Here is an 18,547-nt window from a genome sequence, read left to right as displayed (position 1 = left end):
CTATAAGCTGAATTCGTCAACTACCACTCACTCACTCCTTGGTTTGGAACAAAATATCCCTGAGAGTACTGTAGTGAGCACACATGCGGTATTGTGCGAACAGCCTATCTTCAAGGGCTAGGGTTAGATAACCGTGCCTCGAGAGTATTTGGAAAGTATCATCCGCGTACTGACAGAAGCTTTATCCTTTGCATACGAACAAATTACTTGGGCAACTCATCTCTATATTGCAGTCAAATGTATCTGATAAATTGAGAAGGGTATCTAAACTATGCGTATACCACCACCACCACCACCACCACCACCACCACCAGCCCCTTACCCCTTTTATCGTAACGCGTGCAAGATATAATATAGACCGATCTGAAAAAAAAGATTTGCTTCCGACACCAGAGCCGAACGGTTTGACCTTTTAGTACTGGTTGACCAGAACCTTCTTCAAGCCAGCCGACTGCTGATCATAGCTCTCAATCTTGGCCTGACTCGCCTGCAGCTTGGACAGGAGGTACTTGACTCGCCCGGCCGCCTCAGCAGGCTGTCTAGGCAGCCCGCCCAGCAGCGCCAGCTCGTTCTCGACCTTCTCGATGGTGCGGCCTTCGATCTTGGACAGCTCGGCCAAGACTACCAGGTCCATCTTGGCGGTCAGGACGTCGTCCTTGGTCAGCTGCGTGAAGGCGGCTTGGTGGACCGGCTTCCCGGCGGTGATCTTATGGGGGCGGCCGTTGAGGTTCTTGACCGTGATTAACTCGGCGTTGGAGAGGCTCTCGAGGGCTGCCTCGCCATCGGCAGCGAAGACATCCGAGAGCAACACCTCGTTGTACCGTAAGCTGTCTTCAGAAGCAAGGGCCTTGATCAAGTACCAAGCTTGTTGGACCGACCAGTGTCTTCCTTCGTCAGACTTGCTACCTCCAGGCAAAAGGAACATTTTCAGGACCTCGGAGGCGGTCTGGTCGCGAATCTCAGCAACTGCCTGCTTAGGGGTCTGACCAGCTCTCAGGCGCCGCGCCAGGAACTCGAGATCGGTCAGGCGGCCACCCAACGTTCCAATACAGGCGTCAAGCTCTCTCATGTTCACTTGCTGCTTTGGTTTCAACGCCTTCTCTGCTGGTTCATCGGCATCGTCTTCAATTACGGTGACGGGCTCGTCATCGCCTTCCAGGTGACTAACAATGAAGCGCTTGGCAACTTCTGGGGAGAGGTCACCAAGAGACACTTGACGGAAGACACGATCTGGGAGCGATTTCGACAAGGATTTGGAATAGGAGCTGTCGTTTGTCAAGAAAACGACATGTGCAACGTTAGACTGGACCAGAGCAGCAGCCCATTCGGCGATCTTATCATAAACAATAGCATTGCCTTCGCTCTTGTGCAAGAAGTTGTCGATGACAATGACAGCCCTCTTCTCAGGATGGCTCTCGAGGTAGGCATCCACCGGAAGCTGGGCATCGATATCGGTTTTCTTGCGCCCGGAAACGTCGAGCTCACTTAATGCTGATGCAGCCGTTGCTAGGATCTTTTGGAGCTGTGATTCGAGTGTCTCGGAGAAACCGGCCTTGACGCCTGTGGTGCTTTGTACGGCCAGGTCGATCATGCTGCTCATGTTGTTGGCCCAGGAGAAGATCGGACGGTAGCCAACTTGAGCTGCCATCTGTTTGATAGTTGCAGACTCTCCTCTTGCCTCCACAATAGGCTTGCAGTCAAGGACCAGGACATTGCCTCGACCCCTCAGAGCTTGCTCTGTGACAAGCTCCTTCTTTCCGGAGCCACGAGGTCCTTGAACGACGATGAAGGTCTCGGCCGTTTCCATGAGCCACTTTTGAATCTGTTCAATCAGATCCTTTCGGTGCCTCCATACAGCATTGAGCCCAGCTTGATCGGACTTCTCCCGCCTGAACGTAAAGATGTCCGAGGTCTGTCGTCGAATCCATCTATAGAGTTTGCTGTTGCTCAGACGGAACGTTCTCTGAACGTGGGCCTTGACAAAGAAATTGCGGATCGGGTCAAAAATGACAACAGTTACACCGGTCAGGATGGCGACGAGGATCGGGAACACGATGCGTGGATGATTTGACATCCACCCCCAGAACTGGTAACCCTTAGCCCGTTCCTCATACGACATGCGAAGCTTGGTCCCGGCTTTGCCTCCTCCGCTTTCAGGCGAGACGACGAAGCCGTGCAAGCAGTTGCGCGCCATGATGGCGTCCCGTACCAGGGCGAAGTCAACGTACGCGAACCTCGGAACGACCTTGGAGTCAAACGGCTGCGATGTAATTTCGGCGATCTTGCCATATCGACGGAAGATGCTGTACAGGTCCTCTTGTGAGAGCTCGACGGCTTCTTCGCCAGGCATTTTGGGGACAAACTCCACTCGCAGCCTGGAGTAGGGGAATCGGTGTAAATCCTCGAGCCAAGGAACTCCTTTCACGAGACCGGCGTGGACACCCCGGAAGGGACTGAAGAATGGCCGGATTGGGCGTTCTTGGAGGCCCTTGGAAATAGTTGCTGCGATCTCCTTGGGATCAACGTCAGCCGGGTGGGAGAACTTGACAAAAGCACCGCCGTCTTTCAGCCTGGGGAGGATCTCGTTGACTTCCATGTTCTCTGACCGCGGCAAAGCACGCTTGACGGTGTTGATGGGGTCCATGATGCCGAGGCTCGAGGTGTAAGAGCGTTTCAACAGCTCAGACAGGTCTCTGTCGGGGCTTTGCCATGGCGTCCGCAGAAGCCCGGTGAGCTTCAGGGGGAAGATGGTGTCGACCCATAGGATGGACTCGTTTGACTCTGCGGCAATGTGGCCGGTCTTCTCGTCATCCGTAGCCGTAGATGCAGTGCTTTCCCATGCTCTTTGGACGTAGACCCGTCTCAAGGGCAGCCTGGAAACTGGCCGGGTGAGAGTCCGATTAAAGGCCCTCATGACGGCGGAGTAGCTTCAGCCTGAAGAACAAGCATAAGGAGGTACTTTTGCAAACCACACAGTTAAAGGTGTGTAACAACAGGTGCGGGAAGCATATTCTTTTAGTTACGTGAACAGCTCAGCTCTTGCTAGCTCATAGGTCGAAGCTAACGAGGGTCAGCTCATCCCACCAGCTAGCTGCATGAGGTCATAACCTGTGTGTGTGTACCTAACGCTCCTGACCTAACCTAAGCCACCCGGTTTCGGGGCGCCACATAGCTCCGGGCTAAAGCCACACCAACCACACACGATAGCGACAGTTCTCCCGAGTAATAATTATGCGCGAGCGATTGCGATAGCCGATAGATAGACTGCGGGATAGTTCACGTATTCAGAGTCTCATACACGCGAAAACGTCATTAACGTTCCTTACGTGTCTACGTCCAGGCCTCGCTTCTCCCAGCTTGCCTTTATATTATTAGTGTATAATCAGTACTGCTGCTCGGTACAATTCTGGGCAGTCCCATACCGCAAAGGTTGGGAAAAAATATTTCCCATTGGCTCACACTTCACTCGCTTCCCTTTCCCGCGTATCACAATCACGAGACACGGAGGCTGTGCCATTGATATTCCCGCCGCCCACTGCACGCTGCGAGTCTGCGCTGGTTTGGTGGTGTGATGGCGACGAGACCTACCTTGATAGCCAATTACCCCACGAATCCTTTCCCCCGCTCGATTCCCCAGCTGTGGTTATATCGTCCACTCCGGCGCTGGATTCTTGCTATCTGAACTACAAGATTTCGGCAACCACCTATACCTTGAATGCATTCATTCTACAACTACATATACACAATGGGTTGGTTATGGGCAACGCCTGAGCCTTCGAAGGCATCGACGGACGATAAGACGAAGACATCGGCCGCTGTCACCCCTTCGCCCGCCAAGGAACCCGAGAACGATTATGGCGACCCGGAGATAGCCAAGTTCATGGCCCAAGTCCAGAGAGAGTTTGGCAACGGCAGCAGTAGCAGACCAGCAGAGCCATCGCGACCGACAGCCACCGAGGCGGCGCCCAAGACAGCCGACTCCGCGCAATCGTCGTCATCGTCACTCTGGAGCTCCATCTGGGGAGGCTCATCGACATCACAATCGTCCGCCACCCCATCCGACCACCTATCATCAGCACCATCTCCCTTCTCCCCTTCCAATGATACACCCACCAGCACCCGAAGAGACGCAGTAAGGTCTCCCGCTAACACCGCGCAAGCTGACCCGGAGCGCCCGCCGCCGCTCGACCCGCTCTCCGAGTCGCTCCTCCCGACGACCATGTCGTGCCGCCAGGCCTTCGACGCGGCCTTCTACTGCCAGGGCGTCGGCAGCCAGTTCCACAGCATCTACCGGGCCGGCACGGTGCGGTCGTGCAGCGAGCACTGGGACGACTTCTGGTTCTGCATGCGGAACCGCACGGCCTCGGGCCCCCGCAAAGAAGAAAATGTCCGCGACTACTATCGCCGCAAGGAGTGGAACAAGTACGGCCCCGGCCGGCTCAGTAGTGCCGACGTCTGGGAGAGCCGCGACGAGAAGGTCCCCTACGGCTCGGCGTTCCGGGAGTCGTATGAGAGCCCCACACTCAGCGATGAGGAGTGGCGTGTCAAGGAGATCGAGCATCGGCGCGCGTTGCAGGAGGCCCTGGCCGAGGACGAACAACAGAGTCGGTGATGGTAGTAGATCAAAAGCGGTCCATGTGGTCGAACGTTCTATGCTGTAATCAATGTAAAACAATCCACGAATATTGTCATAATAATGCATTATCTCTATTCATCATTAGTGAATCAAAACGTAGTATACCTTCTCAATTCACTCTACTAATGACTAGCACCGTTTGTGTAATGATTATGATGTGTCATAAATTCTTTACATGTAATATCACTACAATCTGCCCGGAAAGCAGCCACGGTAGTCACGAAATGGAATTTGTATCGACTAACCACCCTGCCGCTCGATCCAATGGCATAACCAGGATGGTCCACTCGGATTACTCTAGAAATATAGGCTGTCCATTAGCATCGGTTGTGTCCTTTCATTGTAAGGTTGATTATTCCACTGACTGTCGCTCAGGTTTAGACGAGTAGTCCACGTTGTAGTTTTGAAATTGTCTGGTGTTGTACGCAATATCCAGCAAAGACAATTCAATTTGACATCGAGAAAAAGCAAGTTGGCAGGGACCTTTTAACAGCGTATCATGACTTCCGAGTTTTACTGCAAACTGTTGGCTTTTGATAGCATGGCATCAGTATGGCGTGGAGAATTAGAGACCGGTGAACAAAATAATGGCGCATACTCTGGAATAGAGTTATGAAAATCATCAGTTGGTATGTCACAAGAAAAAAACAGGAAGTAATTATGAACTATTCGTCATTGAATCGTCGGATGATGCTACCTAGAATACATCCATGCAATCGTGAAACCTCAAACTTTTGCCCTGAACATCATTATGTGTAGGAAATCTAGTGCAATCCCCTGTCCCAGACTACCACTCAATTGTGTCAAGGACACCCGTGAACGCCAAAACGAAGAAAGAAGGGTATTATGTTGTAAGAAGGCGGGCAATTTAGTCGACCTCCTCAACGGTGGGACCGTCGTCACCACCGGCACCGGGGGCAGCACCACCAGGAGCACCGCCGGGCATGCCACCGGGCATACCAGGGCCACCAGCTCCACCGTAGAACTTCATCATAATGGGGTTGGCAATGCCCTCGAGCTCCTTCTGCTTCTCCTCGTACTCCTCGCGAGAAGCAGCTTGGCTCTCGTCGAGCCAGGCAACGGCCTTGTCGATCTCAGTCTTGAGAGTCTCCTTGTCGGCAGCGTCGAGCTTCTCATCGACCTTAGAGTCGGCGAGAGTGTTGCGGAGAGAGTAAGCGTAAGACTCGAGACCGTTCTTGGCAGCGATACGGCGGCCCTCAGCCTCATCCTCCTCCTTATACTTCTCAGCCTCAGCAAGCATGCGCTCGATCTCCTCCTTGGACAGGCGGCCCTTGTCGTTGGTGATGACAATCTTGTTGGACTTGCCAGTGCCCTTCTCGAGAGCGGAGACGTTCATGATACCGTTGGCATCAAGATCGAAGGTAACCTCAATCTGGGGAACACCACGGGGAGCGGGGGGGATACCGGTGAGCTCGAACTTGCCCATTAGGTTATTGTCCTTGGTGCGCTGGCGCTCACCCTCATAGACCTGGATCAGGACACCGGGCTGGTTGTCGGAGAAGGTGGAGAAGACCTCGGACTTCTTGGTGGGGATAGTGGTGTTGCGGGGAATGAGCTTGGTCATCATACCACCGGCAGTCTCGATACCGAGAGACAATGGCGCGACATCCAGAAGCAGGATCTCGTTGGTAGACTTAGAGCTGGTATCACCGCTAAGGATAGCAGCCTGGACAGCAGCACCGTAGGCAACAGCCTCATCGGGGTTGATGGACTTGTTGGGCTCCTTGCCGTTGAAGTAGTCGGTGATGAGCTTCTGAACACGGGGAATACGGGTGGAGCCACCGACGAGGACGATCTCGTGGACCTGGGACTTGTCGATCTTGGCGTCGGCAAGGACACGGTCAACGGGCTGAAGGGTGGATCGGAAGAGATCCTGGCACAGCTCCTCGAAACGGGCACGAGTAATGGAGGTGTAGAAGTCGATACCCTCGAACAGGGAGTCGATCTCGATGGAGGTCTGGGCGGAAGAAGAGAGAGTTCGCTTGGCACGCTCACAAGCAGTGCGGAGACGACGAAGACCACGGGCGTTGCCGGACAGATCCCTGAAAGAATGTTAGCATTTAGAATAACATCAAATAGGGGGGAAAGGGTATTCCGAACTTTTTCGTCTTTCTTTTGAACCTACAGAGAGCGTTATTAGCATGTGTCGTGATGATATATGATCTCAGGGGGTAGGGAGTACATACTCGTTAACGAAGTGGTTGACCAAACGATTGTCGAAGTCCTCACCACCCAAGTGAGTGTCACCGGCAGTGGACTTGACCTCGAAGATACCCTCCTCAATGGTCAGGAGAGAGACATCGAAAGTACCACCACCGAGATCGAAGATGAGGACGTTGCGCTCACCCTCGACCTTCTTGTCGAGACCGTAGGCAATGGCGGCGGCGGTGGGCTCGTTGATGATACGGAGGACGTTCAGGCCCGAGATGAGACCGGCGTCCTTGGTGGCCTGACGCTGGGAGTCGTTGAAGTAGGCGGGGACGGTGATGACAGCGTTGTTAACGGTGCCACCGAGGTAGGCCTCAGCCGTCTCGCGCATCTTGATGAGGATCATGGAAGAGATCTCCTCGGGTGTGAAGTTCTTGGTCTCGCCCTTGTACTCGACCTCGACAACGGGCTTGCCGGCCTTGTCGATGACCTTGAAGGGGAAGTGCTTCATATCAGCCTGGACCTCCTGGTCGGCGAACTTGCGGCCGATCAGGCGCTTGGCATCGAAGACTGTGTTGCTGGGGTTCATGGCGACCTGGTTCTTGGCGGCATCTCCGATGAGACGCTCCGTGTCCGTGAAGGCCACGAAGGAGGGCGTTGTGCGGTTACCTTGGTCATTGGCAATGATCTCAATGCGATCGTCTCTGAAGACACCCACGCAAGAGTAGGTGGTGCCCAGATCGATACCAACAGCAGCGACCATGTTGGCGGTTGTGTGAGAATATGGGTTGTGTGTAGGATACAAGTGGTGGAGGTGGGGGATTACTTCGTGGGAGTGTGGAAGTAATGTCCTATTTAGTGGGCAAGGACTAACTGGGTATGAGAAGAGAAAAGGAAGATTTTTCTCTGGGAAAAAGTGTGTGAAGAGGAAGATGTGAATGTAGAATGAAGATCGAGAGCAGTGGGAGGTGAATTCTTTACCTACCTACTTATGGGAGTGCGTGCCCCACCATGACTTCTCGAGAAGGTTCTATGGCTTTCCGTCCAGCAACCGCCTGGAGGTTCGCGCGACGACTCAGGCATTCATGCGAGCTCTGGCTGCATCTACCTAATTCGGTGGCCCCAAAAAGAGCTCTGTTGCTTTCAGGTACAGCCACTACTTGGGTTTTGCTCACTTTGGCAGTTTCTGCTTCCTTGATTCTCTTGATTTTTTTTTTTTTTTTTTGGTCACTGGTAGTCAGGCCCGTTCACCTATTCTACGGACAGCTGAGGTTCAAGATGCTTCCAGATTTATTTACTATGGGTCAGGCCATTTCCCTTTGTACCCCGCAGTCCACATTACATCATGGTGTTATGTCATTTTGATCTTTTTCCAACCTCGCTGTTCCATCTGGCAGCCTTACAGCCTCAAACCCAGAGTACTAGCAGGTAACCTAACACAAGATTGTGCCTTGGATTGCCACCGAAAATTTGCAGATATCGTTGCCCAGGCACCCGGGTCATCGAAATGGGGCTTCCCGGGTGCCGAATGGCGCTGTCATTCTTGTAAAATCCACAGGTCTCTTCTGCCGTCCAAATTAGCTGAGGCTGAGTGGCATAATGTGTCTAGATTCTGGCTGTCAACCCGGTGATGAAACAAACGGTGAGAATAACCAGATGCTGCCATTTTTGGTGGTCCAAGCTCCCAGTAGTCGATCCTCACTTTTTGCCCACGTCGCTAGGACGCCATGTTGGTCAGGTATTCTCACTCTCCATACCATGGATGTCACCAACCACCGTTTATTCTACGGGCCTTCAACAGTTACATACATGTTTATTCCATGTTTCAACACTGGAATAATCATCGCATTACATGGGCAATCTGGTGTGACCGTTGTGCATGAAACGAATAATAAAGTGAGGCTGGGCTGATGTCCCATTCAATGCTGCAACAAAACTTTGTACAACCTAATCGGCATAGCTGCATGTACCAAGGTACCTAGCAAAGTATGTACATGTATAACACCGGCATAGTCATGAATACCCTCGAGCTGTAAGTGTGCATACAGTTGATTCCATGTCTCATATAAATCAAGTTCGTCAAGTATTGTTCTTTTCACTTGTCTCATCAGAAGTCAATTCGTTATTCCGGATGCATCTATGCCTATGCCTATGCCTAAATGTGCCTTTGACATCCTTGTCCAGAGCATAGGTACCTAGGTATGGAATGTGCCCCATCGCCGCCCATCTCCTATCTCACAGCCGCATCCGTCCATTCCTGTAGGCAACAACGTTTAGCACACATGCTCCAGCTTCTCCGGCGTGTTGTCCTTGCTGCCCAGGTCCGTCTTGAGGGTGCGCCCGAACAGCTCGAGCAGGACCTCGAAGCAGACCTTGGTGATGGCCGGGTCGTAGCGCCCCTTGCTCAGCTCGTCGCGGATGAAGGCGTGCTGCGCCCAGGCGAACTCGTAGAAACTAAACGCCACGCCGTGCTCGCGCAGCTTCTGCCGGATCAGGTCGCGGCCCGCGTCCGGCACGTGCGTGTCCTTGATGCCAAAGATCATGGCCACCTCGGCCTTGGTCTTGTGCAGCAAGTCGATCGTGTGGTTGCTGTTGGCCGGCGCCTCGGCCGACGTGTTGGCGGCGTCGTACGGGCCCAGCGTGCGGCTGTGGACGTCCGTGGCGAAGTAGGTGACGGCGGCGTTCACTCGGGGATCAAGCTATGTTCCGAGAATCAGCTTCTCTCTTTACTGCTATATTCGTTGTCAAGGAGAGATGGTAACTTACAGCAGCACGCAGCGCCAGGTGGCCACCAAGACACATACCCGTAACGCCGATACGCCCGGTGCAAGTGGGGAGGCTCAAGAGGGTGTCGAAGGTCTTGCGGGAGTCCTCGTCGTACGATTGAAGAGTCTTCTTCACTTTCCATTCGTTGCCAGCATCTGTACCTGGCCCATCGTAGGCCAACGGCTCGGGGCCGGTAAAGTCATGATACGACGACGGCGCGGCAACGATGTAGCCCTGGCCAGCGATCTGGCGGGCAAACCTTTCCACCGGTCCAGTTACTGCAGAAGAATAAGCATCTGACTTGAAGCTGATGTGTACAATACATGATTGTACAAACCTTGATAAATCTCGCTGAACAGCGCAACGCCGGGAATCGGCTTGATGAGAGTTAGCAATGGATGATGGCCCATAACCCAAGCTTATTATTATCAGGGGGGCCCTTACGCATTGGGGTACTGCGGGACAGTTGGGTGGAAGATGAAGATTCCTATTCAGGGTCAGGCACTAATTCATCATGGGTAGGTAGACGTGGGGGGAGGGGCTGTTCTCACTCATGGAAGACTCCTTTCCATCCGCCTTCGTCTGCACGTCCACATGGCTCTCCTTGATCAACATGTTGAAGTCTTGGGGGAATTGGCTTATCAGAAGATACTAGGTTATTGCAATTTCGTGCTGGCCAGTTTGTTTAGGTAGTTTGAGAGAGTTCGTTCGCAGCGAAAGAGGTGCTCTTAAATGTGCATGTTCAACCTTCTTGACAGTCATAATCATTCGACTACAATGCGAGCCCCTCAGTCCGATCACACATTCTCCAAGTGGGGGCTGAGTAATTTGGTGGGGTTTCTACCAACGTGTATGGAATCGGGCATTCTTCTGACGGCTAAAGGATACAGCAAGTCACAGCGTCTGTATTTGGATAAATGCCATGTAAATAATATATAATACCAATAAAGCTATGGTATCGTCTGCGTTCTAGCCTGAGTAGTAACAAAGATGGTAAGGAGCTCTTCAGAATGGAACCAGATATCTCTCTAAACTATAAATGTGGCACCTTGCTACTCTGCAAGAGCAAGTTAGCGATGCTTAAGAATCCCTCTCCCAAGATGAAACCCTAAAATGTGGTGTTAGCTCAGATACCTTGCTTGAGGCAATATGTCAAAGTATGGGAACCTACCGAAGCCAGCACAATTAATGGCGTGTCTTGTTTCTTCAGTATAGATCGCCAGACCCAGCTCAAGACACCTCCGATGGTCCTTGCTAGTGTAAACGATGGGACGTTGTACATGCCTGATATATGATTGTCAGCATTTGAGCGCAGTTCATGTCCCGTAATGATAAAAATTTGGTGGGTTATTTAACTTACCCACAGCCACAGCAATGCCTCCCGGGATGTATACCTGCCACCACTTGCCCATCCCTTTTGCTCGCAGGATGGTAAAGAAGCCGAAAACAGCGGCGGCACCAATGGCCCATTCTCGAGCCATGGGGGGCAGTCCTTGTCCCGTCACCAGTCGTGCCGTGAAGATCCAGACATAGGCTGTAGGGACCTCGAACAGTTCGCCCGGCACCTGGTACACAGCCGTGTACAGTCGATAGATGAAGGCGCTCACCACGGCGCCTACAGTCGCCCCAATGACCTGACCCCAAAACTGCGCCTTCGGGGCAGCGCCGAGCAAGTGACCCGTTTTCAAGTCTTGCATGAGATCGCCGGCCTGGAGCGCTCCGGCCTCTGACACGGCACCAGCAACGAGGTTGATCAGGACGCTCGACTTGTTGGATTGAGGAATGATCAAGGCGAAGAAAAGCTGTGCCAACTTCGATATACCCGAGACGGGGTTGAGATCGGTCTCGCCCAGCGCCCGTACACCCATAATACTCAAGACCAGAGCCATCAGAATGGCCATGATGTTGGCGTAGAGTGGCACCAGATCCCCAAACGTGATGTGGATGCTGGCAACACACACAAGTATGGAAACCACTAGGCCGATACTGACGGTCTTGCTACCCACCTGCTGCTCAGGGGGAGCATCATCTTCATCCCAGATTCGTAGCTCCTCGCCGTTTTCCCGGAATGCGGGACTAGGGAGTAACTCTGACGTCGAGCTTCTCCTGCCTGTAGAGTCACGAGGATCTGCCTCATCCGAGTTCAAAGCCGAGTAGCGGGGTCCGCGGCGCTTAGGTCGGAACACGTTTTGAATTCCGCCCTGATCATATCTCTCTATACTCTCCCGAACGAAGGCTGGGCCGTTTTGAACAACAGGCCGGAAGGCAACATAGCCCAAGCTGATGACAGAGTCGGCAAGCATTATTGCCAGCGAAATCCACACAATCCAGCCTTTGCTGCCGGATTCCCAATCACTGATGGGTCCGGGCGCCCAGCCATGGTTGTGTGCCATGGGTGACAGGATACCCCAGCCCACGATGGCACCGATCAGCATGTGGATTGTAGTCGCGGGCCCCATGATGATGCCCTGACCGACATACGCCAAGCTGGGATTGAGGTCCCAGAGCCACGTGGTGGCTGCGTGAGCACCGAAGATGGGAAGGCTCCGCAGGATGGGGAAGAAATAGGTGAGCAGAGTGTAGACGCCAGACACCGCGAAGGAAATGAGAAGCAGGCGGATGTTGGCACCCCAGCTGTACTTTTCTTCCGGCTTCATCTGGGACTCTCCGTCGACGAGTGTTCTCACGTCAGCGTCGTCGTCGTTGGCGTCTTCATCCTCCATCAGGGGCCTGTTCTCCAAGGCCAAACTGCCGAACGTGGCTGCTTTCGAGGGGTCCAGAGCAGCGCCGTTCTGAGGCTGGCCCTTGCCATGTAGCACACCAATCAGCACAGCGGTACTAAAACCGCTGGGGAACTTGAGCTGCTCCCTTATGATGACTTGCCGCCGGCTGCGCAACTGTCAGTCATCACGTCCAGACCATACGCTGATATCATTGGCGATGCGCTACTTACAGAGGCACAGCAAAGACGACGCCAAAATAGCACAAGCCTAGAGACCATACGATCAACTTCCACATGGGCAAGAACACGGGTCCTTGCTCTTCTTCAGAGAGCAGGTAGTTCAGGGCCGGCATCTATAACTCAGTATTGCATTAACGTTCCATGTTCCGTTCATTCATTCATCCATCCATTTGGTAGGAAAACCGTGTTCCCCCCTCCCTCAGCCTATAGAAAAGAGGAAGGGACTACTCACCACTCCGACAAAACCACAGCCCAGGGGCATGATGGCCATGCCGCCCGCGACGGACTGCACGAGCACGTTCTCGACGGGCGAAAAGGGGAACTCGAGGTGGGGCGCGAGGACGCGGAACATGCCGAAGCCCATGAGGCTGGCGGGCATGGTCATCATGGAGACCCAGCCACTCTGCAGGCCGAAGTACATGTTGGAGAAGCAGATGACCAGGCCGACGGCCAGGCCGACGGCGACGCCGCGCGCAGTGAAGTGCCGGCCCTCGGGAGGACCTTGGCGCCTGCGGCGGCAGGAGCCATCATCGTGGCCTGATGGTGCGAGGGCTGGTGATGGCGGTCGTCTTCGACGTATTGCCCTGTTGCCGCCGATGGCGTGCGCGGAAGCTCCGCAGCGCCTTCTGCCGACATGGCGCCCTGAACCCTGCCTCGCAGGCTGCCCGAAAACTCTACTTGGATGGGTGCGGAAACCAAGAGCGATCTATATAAATTATTTTAATCGCTTTAGGGAAGAAACTCTAGACTTTCGTTTCGACGGCAAGAAAATAATGAAGGCAAAGAAGGGAGAAGGAGAGATATATAGATAGCGCGTGATGGCCGGGGATAGATAAAGAGTGCCAAGTGCGGCTCTTGGAGGAGAAGAGAGCGGGCCCGGGATTTGAAATGGAGTTAGTAGATCAAAGGATGGAGGCGGATGGTTGGAATTGTAATACAAATGCAGATCCAGATAAGGCAGGCCCTTTTTCGGCTAATACAAATAACGGCGTCGATTAATAAGTCATCATCCATTTCATCCATGAGTAAGGTCTGGTGAGGATCAATGCTATGCTAGCTAGCGCCAATGGCGACCCTCCCCGAAACATTGAAACCAGGAAACCCGCTTTCGTCCGCTGAAGCCGTAACCACCGAGATTGAGATTACCTGCGCAACCCGGAAGAGGCTCCCCGCCTGCCACCTGTCTATGGCACACTGTCGGAATGGGGCTGGCCGGTGCGACGACGGATGCGATGGCGGCTGGGGCGCTTTTTTCTAATCTTCCCGTGCAACAGTTGTACAACAGCGATATGCAATTGTCTCGATGGGGGGATACGGCATTGGAAGATCAAGTTACAGAAGGAAGAGTATATCGGGAGCCAGCAGGTAGACAACCATCTTAAGGACATAAGGTCGAAAAGTGTTTCAATGCGTTTCAAACAAGTGCTACGTTCTGTAGAAGTCGGAGCTATTAACCTAACGGCATCGCAATGTCTCCAACTCCAGTAGTTCCCATCCACGCCAGTAACCCACTTCCGGACGAAACAGGCGATAACAAATAGCTATGCAGCAGAGTAGGTACCTAGAGATACAATAAGACGCGCGTGGTATGCAATGCGTAGACGAAAAGACGGCAGCAATATTAGAACCCGAAGCTATCCAAGAGGCTGCTCGCGTCGGGCTCCTCGAACACCGTAGGCGTCTGCTGTACCTTGTTCGTCGGGTGGTATCCCGTCTTCATCTCAATGTCCACGGGGCTCAGCGGCATATCCGCCACTACGAGCGAGCTGCTCCTACGCAGCATCTTCCTCGGGTCAATCTCGCCGCCCAATCCTGGCTGCGCCTTCGGCGTGCGCAGGAACTCCCAGTTGCGCACGAGATCTAGGCCCAATAAATCGCATCCCATGCGGTCGTAGAGCCGCGCGTTGTGGATGACAAAGTCCCATTCTACTTTGGGTGTGACCTTCGAGGCTCCCCGGAGTGTTTGCAATGTTTTCTGTCTCAGCTGATTATACAGCACAATCAAGGCTGGGTCATCAGTCAAAAACGATTTGGCCTTGAGGTCGGGAGTCGACGGTGTCTCAAGCAACGTGAAGACAGGAGTCTATCGTCATGGTTAGCATGCATCGTTCCGTTTTAGGCTTCCAGCGCGCAGACTTACAATCAAGGCCCGAACAGCCATATCACGCCGCCTCAACATCCAAAACGCCCATGACGCGAGCCACCGGTTACCCTCCTGCGATGCCACTGCGAGCACTTCGTTCTCGAGAAGTCTCCTCATGACCGGTCCATCATCTCCTTCGTAGACTCTGGCAATGGCAATGGCCAACTGCAGATCTTTAATCTGATTCAAGCAAACGTTCACGGCATCTTGCAGATGATCGGCTAGAAGGAAGAATGCCGCGGCGTATTCTATCGAAGGGTTAGCGATCAATAGTCTATGCGTATGCCCGTGGTTGGTCTAAGTCACCGAATCGCCGCTTGCTAAGCAAAGCGTAGGCATTCTTCAACGCCGTGGTCTTCCACTTGGGATCCTCGAAGTTGTTTGCCAGTAGTTTCTGGGTAGCGGCCTGCTCCCTGTTTCCGTGAGCCATGCGCCAGAGACCCTGGAGGACTGTTTTCTTCTTCAGGGCAAGGTAGAATAGAGTGCAGTCGACAGGGCTCTTCGTCTCGCTCTTCGTATACTCATTGCGAGCCACAATCTCAAATTGAGCTTTCTGTTCAATAGTTAGCTCAGTCGATACAGATGATCCCTGGGTGACCACTACTGCTGCAGCATCTGTTAGCCACATGAAGATGCCGCTCTCTCTTGCACTCTCCCACAGCATGGAGCCGTGGTACTGGCGCGAGACAAAGTCGGTCAATATGTCTTGACTGGTCGAATGATACCCCCAGTTGATTTCCCGCCAGGACATGTGGTATTCGTTTGTACGACCTTTGCGAAGCGCGTGTTGTCGGAAGAAGAGCATGAATCGCGCTGCATTCTCGTCCATCGAGCGTCGCTGCTGCTCTACTAAGCCGAGGCATTCCACTATATCCAGCAACTGTATCTGCTCATGGCCTGAAAGCTGTGGTAGTGGAATCTTCTGCAGCTTTTCGCAGATGCTGAGAGCGATGTCTTCAGTAAACGAATCTTCACTGTCATCAAGAGACAGTTGCCCCATTAGGCGCGAAGACTCATTATTGTCATCGGTCTAAAGATGGAGTCAGTAAGCAGTTTTGTAGAAGACATTTCCCTAACTCACATTGCCGCCCAGGTAAAAATGGGACAAATCGAGGCCCAAGTAGTCATCGATAATATCACCTTCGGCATGATACTTCAGTGTATGATTCAGTGACAATAAGATGAGCTTCACCAAGACGTTCTTCCCAGTAAGCATGCATTGACTGAGAAACTGAGGGTGGAAGATGGAGAGCGGTCCATTGAGTCTCTGGACCACTTCGAAAAGGTCTCTGGTCGCACCCTTGCGCAGTGGTAGACGACTGTTGTTGACGACGGAGCTTGGTGGCTCAAACATGCGGTCGTATACAAACAGCTGGTTGCCAGCGCCGATCACCAAGTCGCCGCCGCTCAACCAGGTCGAGTCGCCGATGGGATGCGGGGTGAGTTCTCGAAGATTGATTTCTCGTATCTGTGCCCAAGCAGGACCCTTGTTCAAATAGTCGAATCGCATCTGAGAAAGCAGGATGACTCGGTATGTGAATCCTACTGCCAGGATTGACTGAGAATCTGGCGTTGATGTCCAGTCGAGGTCTTGTATGGTGTTATGACTCCCAAAATCCTGTGCATATTCAAGCCTCGCACCACGAATATCCCATATTGTAACCTCTGACCGCTTTGTGTCTACCAGGGCGCCTTTCTTCATAGTACTGCCACTGACCAATGCTGGTTCGTTGATGCCGGTTTCCATTGCCGCAGTAGACAGCCACTCCACTCGACTACGGTCTCTGTCGACCCGTGCGGTCCAAAACTCGACCCGTCCAGAGTGTGTGTAGGAGACTGCAACATCTTTGGCAAATACATCCAGAAATCCAGAGCTGACTGGCGAGGCTCCAGCAGGATCTACAGGTAGAACATAGGCAAGATCGCCGGCATCGTCCAGTTTGAAACTGCAGAACTCACGTATAGATGCCATTTCCATCTTGTGGCCATTGGTTCGTGCCTTTCCATGGTCCATTAGTGGTAGCTTCACTTCCCAGACAATACCTCTCTGGTCAGATGTGATAGTCGCAATGTGGGCGGTAGAAACTTGATCCACATCAGGTCGTGGGAGGACTAAGATGCAGAGCGGCTTGCCCGTGACCTCATATTTCTGCTCTGCAAGAAGCAATGGCGCAGACGGCCTACAGTCCCATAGGCAAATTGCATCGTGGTGTAGGAAAACGACGAAACTACCACCGCGGAAGAGACATATCCGATGAATATGTCGCTTTTCCGGGATGACAGCTTGACGCAAGAGCTTCGCGTCGCTCGACTTGACGGCATGCCTCCAAACCATACTCTCACCTTCCTCTGTCCTCGAAACGATGGCACGTCCGCTAAAGTTTCGCACGATTTTCTTAATGGAAGCTGAATGGCCGGACCACGTTGCTCGATGACTCAAGCGGCCTGGCTTCAGGGTAGGATCAAGCAAGTCCGCTATATTGCTCTCATATACCTCTACTTTTCCATCGAACTGGTGCAGCAACACATAGAGATGGCTTGAGGACCTGTTGCAGTAGCATGTGATCTCAACATGGGGGAAGTTCTTGTTTGTTCCCCATAAAGTCAAAGTCCCTAGATTTGACGAGCGCAACATTGTCGATATAGTTCGCGCTCTTCGACTTATGGCTGATGTTCTCGAGCGCATATGCCGCCATGTTGCCCCTTCCATCGAGGACTACGCATATCTCAGTGTCCCTATTTGCGATGGAAATGAGGTATTGCAGTTGGACATCTTCTTTTCTCCTGCACATTGGTCCTTTCCTGCACTGCACTCTCTGTCGCCGCAGCTAGATCGCGCTGGTTGATTATGAAAGCCCAGCGCATTTCGTTTCCAGGAGTATTTCGGAGGGCCTCGTCTTGTATAGCTGTTGCCAGATCAATCTTGCCCCAGAGGCGTTGTGGTTCGCGGTTAAGGCCTTCGGCGCCAGTCCACACGCGCAAGTTGTTGTCGGCACAAAAGGTGTAGAGAACATTCTCGATGGTTTGGTCTACATGGAATGGCTTGCGCCATTGTATGTTCGTCACCACGCGAGGGTGTGGCAAGTAGCTGAAATCGAAATGTACCTCTTCCGACCCAAAGTTCAGTCTGCGCCAGACCTTGACGAGGCGATCGTAATGTCCGACAGATGCAATGTACGCTGAGTCGTATGATAAGGTGGCAGCCTTCACGGGGCTGGCTAGGTCGGCTTTCCAGTGAAGCGCGGGATTCGACGTGGAGGTATCGTACAACCATAGGGAGTTTCGGCCAACGAGGAGCTCTTCCGAGCTGCCCCAGGACAGGGTCGCACTCGATGGGGCATTTTCAATGTCGAAAGAAGACTGCAGTGACCACTGTAATGCGTTTTGGTAGCTATACGCTACATGTTGCCTATTTTGGAGGGAACATATTCATATTCCCCAACTCCGGAATGAACGAACCTTGAGGGCATCGTCACTGTACTCGAGGGGTTTGTAGACCCTGACGGTAGCTCCTGTACAGGCAGCTATTTTCCCCGACGCCTCGTCGAAAGCGACGGCTTCCAACTTGCGTTCGTCATCGTCATATATGGTCTGGAGGATGGCGTCGGGACCGGATAGTATGGTCAGGGCGTTGCCAGTAATGTAAACGATGACGCGCTGGCCCTTCCAGTAGCCCGTCGAGAGCGCCTGAAGGTTCGCCTCAGGCTTTCCTGGAAGGACAGCCTTCATGCTCGGCTCTGAATATTCAAGATCACCGGGAGGACATGGCTAGCTTTGCGCAGGCTGGTTGAGTGGTAGCCCTCCTTGGGACGGATTCGCAGGGCAGGATTCGCAAGACACGAGTAGTAGTAGCAGTAGCGGCCTGGAATAT

The 18,547-nt window shown here is 53.0% G+C and overlaps 8 protein-coding genes across 8 annotated transcripts; 1 reads left to right on the top strand and 7 right to left on the bottom strand.

The window, feature by feature from the left end:
* Nucleotides 1–412: 412 nt before the first annotated feature.
* Nucleotides 413–2,914, bottom strand: PG994_001859 (Mitochondrial escape protein 2; the record flags this gene model as incomplete). Its single annotated transcript, XM_066853268.1, has 1 exon — nt 413–2,914. One exon carries the CDS (start codon nt 2,912–2,914, stop codon nt 413–415), a length of 2,502 nt encoding a protein of 833 aa, XP_066721409.1.
* An 831-nt stretch (nt 2,915–3,745) lies between these two features.
* Nucleotides 3,746–4,612, top strand: PG994_001858 (uncharacterized protein; the record flags this gene model as incomplete). Its single annotated transcript, XM_066853267.1, has 1 exon — nt 3,746–4,612. The coding sequence occupies one exon, from the start codon at nt 3,746–3,748 to the stop codon at nt 4,610–4,612; it is 867 nt and encodes a 288-aa protein (XP_066721408.1).
* An 892-nt stretch (nt 4,613–5,504) lies between these two features.
* On the bottom strand, nt 5,505–7,568 carry PG994_001857 (hsp70-like protein; the record flags this gene model as incomplete). Its single annotated transcript, XM_066853266.1, has 2 exons — nt 5,505–6,699; nt 6,844–7,568. 2 exons carry the CDS (start codon nt 7,566–7,568, stop codon nt 5,505–5,507), a joined length of 1,920 nt encoding a protein of 639 aa, XP_066721407.1.
* A 1,510-nt stretch (nt 7,569–9,078) lies between these two features.
* Nucleotides 9,079–10,019, bottom strand: PG994_001856 (carboxymethylenebutenolidase; the record flags this gene model as incomplete). The annotated part of the gene is made up of 3 exons (XM_066853265.1): nt 9,079–9,504; nt 9,572–9,948; nt 10,016–10,019. The coding sequence occupies 3 exons, from the start codon at nt 10,017–10,019 to the stop codon at nt 9,079–9,081; spliced, it is 807 nt and encodes a 268-aa protein (XP_066721406.1).
* An 868-nt stretch (nt 10,020–10,887) lies between these two features.
* PG994_001855 (uncharacterized protein) lies at nt 10,888–12,954 on the bottom strand (the record flags this gene model as incomplete). The annotated part of the gene is made up of 3 exons (XM_066853264.1): nt 10,888–12,460; nt 12,525–12,646; nt 12,766–12,954. The coding sequence occupies 3 exons, from the start codon at nt 12,952–12,954 to the stop codon at nt 10,888–10,890; spliced, it is 1,884 nt and encodes a 627-aa protein (XP_066721405.1).
* Nucleotides 12,955–14,154: 1,200 nt separating this feature from the next.
* On the bottom strand, nt 14,155–15,676 carry PG994_001854 (uncharacterized protein; the record flags this gene model as incomplete). Its single annotated transcript, XM_066853263.1, has 3 exons — nt 14,155–14,616; nt 14,674–14,924; nt 14,983–15,676. 3 exons carry the CDS (start codon nt 15,674–15,676, stop codon nt 14,155–14,157), a joined length of 1,407 nt encoding a protein of 468 aa, XP_066721404.1.
* Nucleotides 15,677–15,748: 72 nt separating this feature from the next.
* Nucleotides 15,749–17,011, bottom strand: PG994_001853 (uncharacterized protein; the record flags this gene model as incomplete). Its single annotated transcript, XM_066853262.1, has 1 exon — nt 15,749–17,011. One exon carries the CDS (start codon nt 17,009–17,011, stop codon nt 15,749–15,751), a length of 1,263 nt encoding a protein of 420 aa, XP_066721403.1.
* Nucleotides 17,012–17,412: 401 nt separating this feature from the next.
* PG994_001852 (Regulator of V-ATPase in vacuolar membrane protein) lies at nt 17,413–18,405 on the bottom strand (the record flags this gene model as incomplete). Its single annotated transcript, XM_066853261.1, has 2 exons — nt 17,413–18,036; nt 18,136–18,405. The coding sequence occupies 2 exons, from the start codon at nt 18,403–18,405 to the stop codon at nt 17,413–17,415; spliced, it is 894 nt and encodes a 297-aa protein (XP_066721402.1).
* Between the last annotated feature and the right edge of the window lie 142 nt (nt 18,406–18,547).

The sequence above is a fragment of the Apiospora phragmitis genome (genome assembly GCF_038363925.1).
Source record: "Apiospora phragmitis strain CBS 135458 chromosome Unknown utg000002l:1.0-5516284.0:1.0-5523493.0, whole genome shotgun sequence".
NCBI classification, from domain to species: Eukaryota; Fungi; Ascomycota; class Sordariomycetes; order Amphisphaeriales; family Apiosporaceae; genus Apiospora; species Apiospora phragmitis.
The sequence above is the reverse complement of the archived record's forward strand: the minus strand, read 5'-3'. Positions and strand labels throughout refer to the sequence as shown.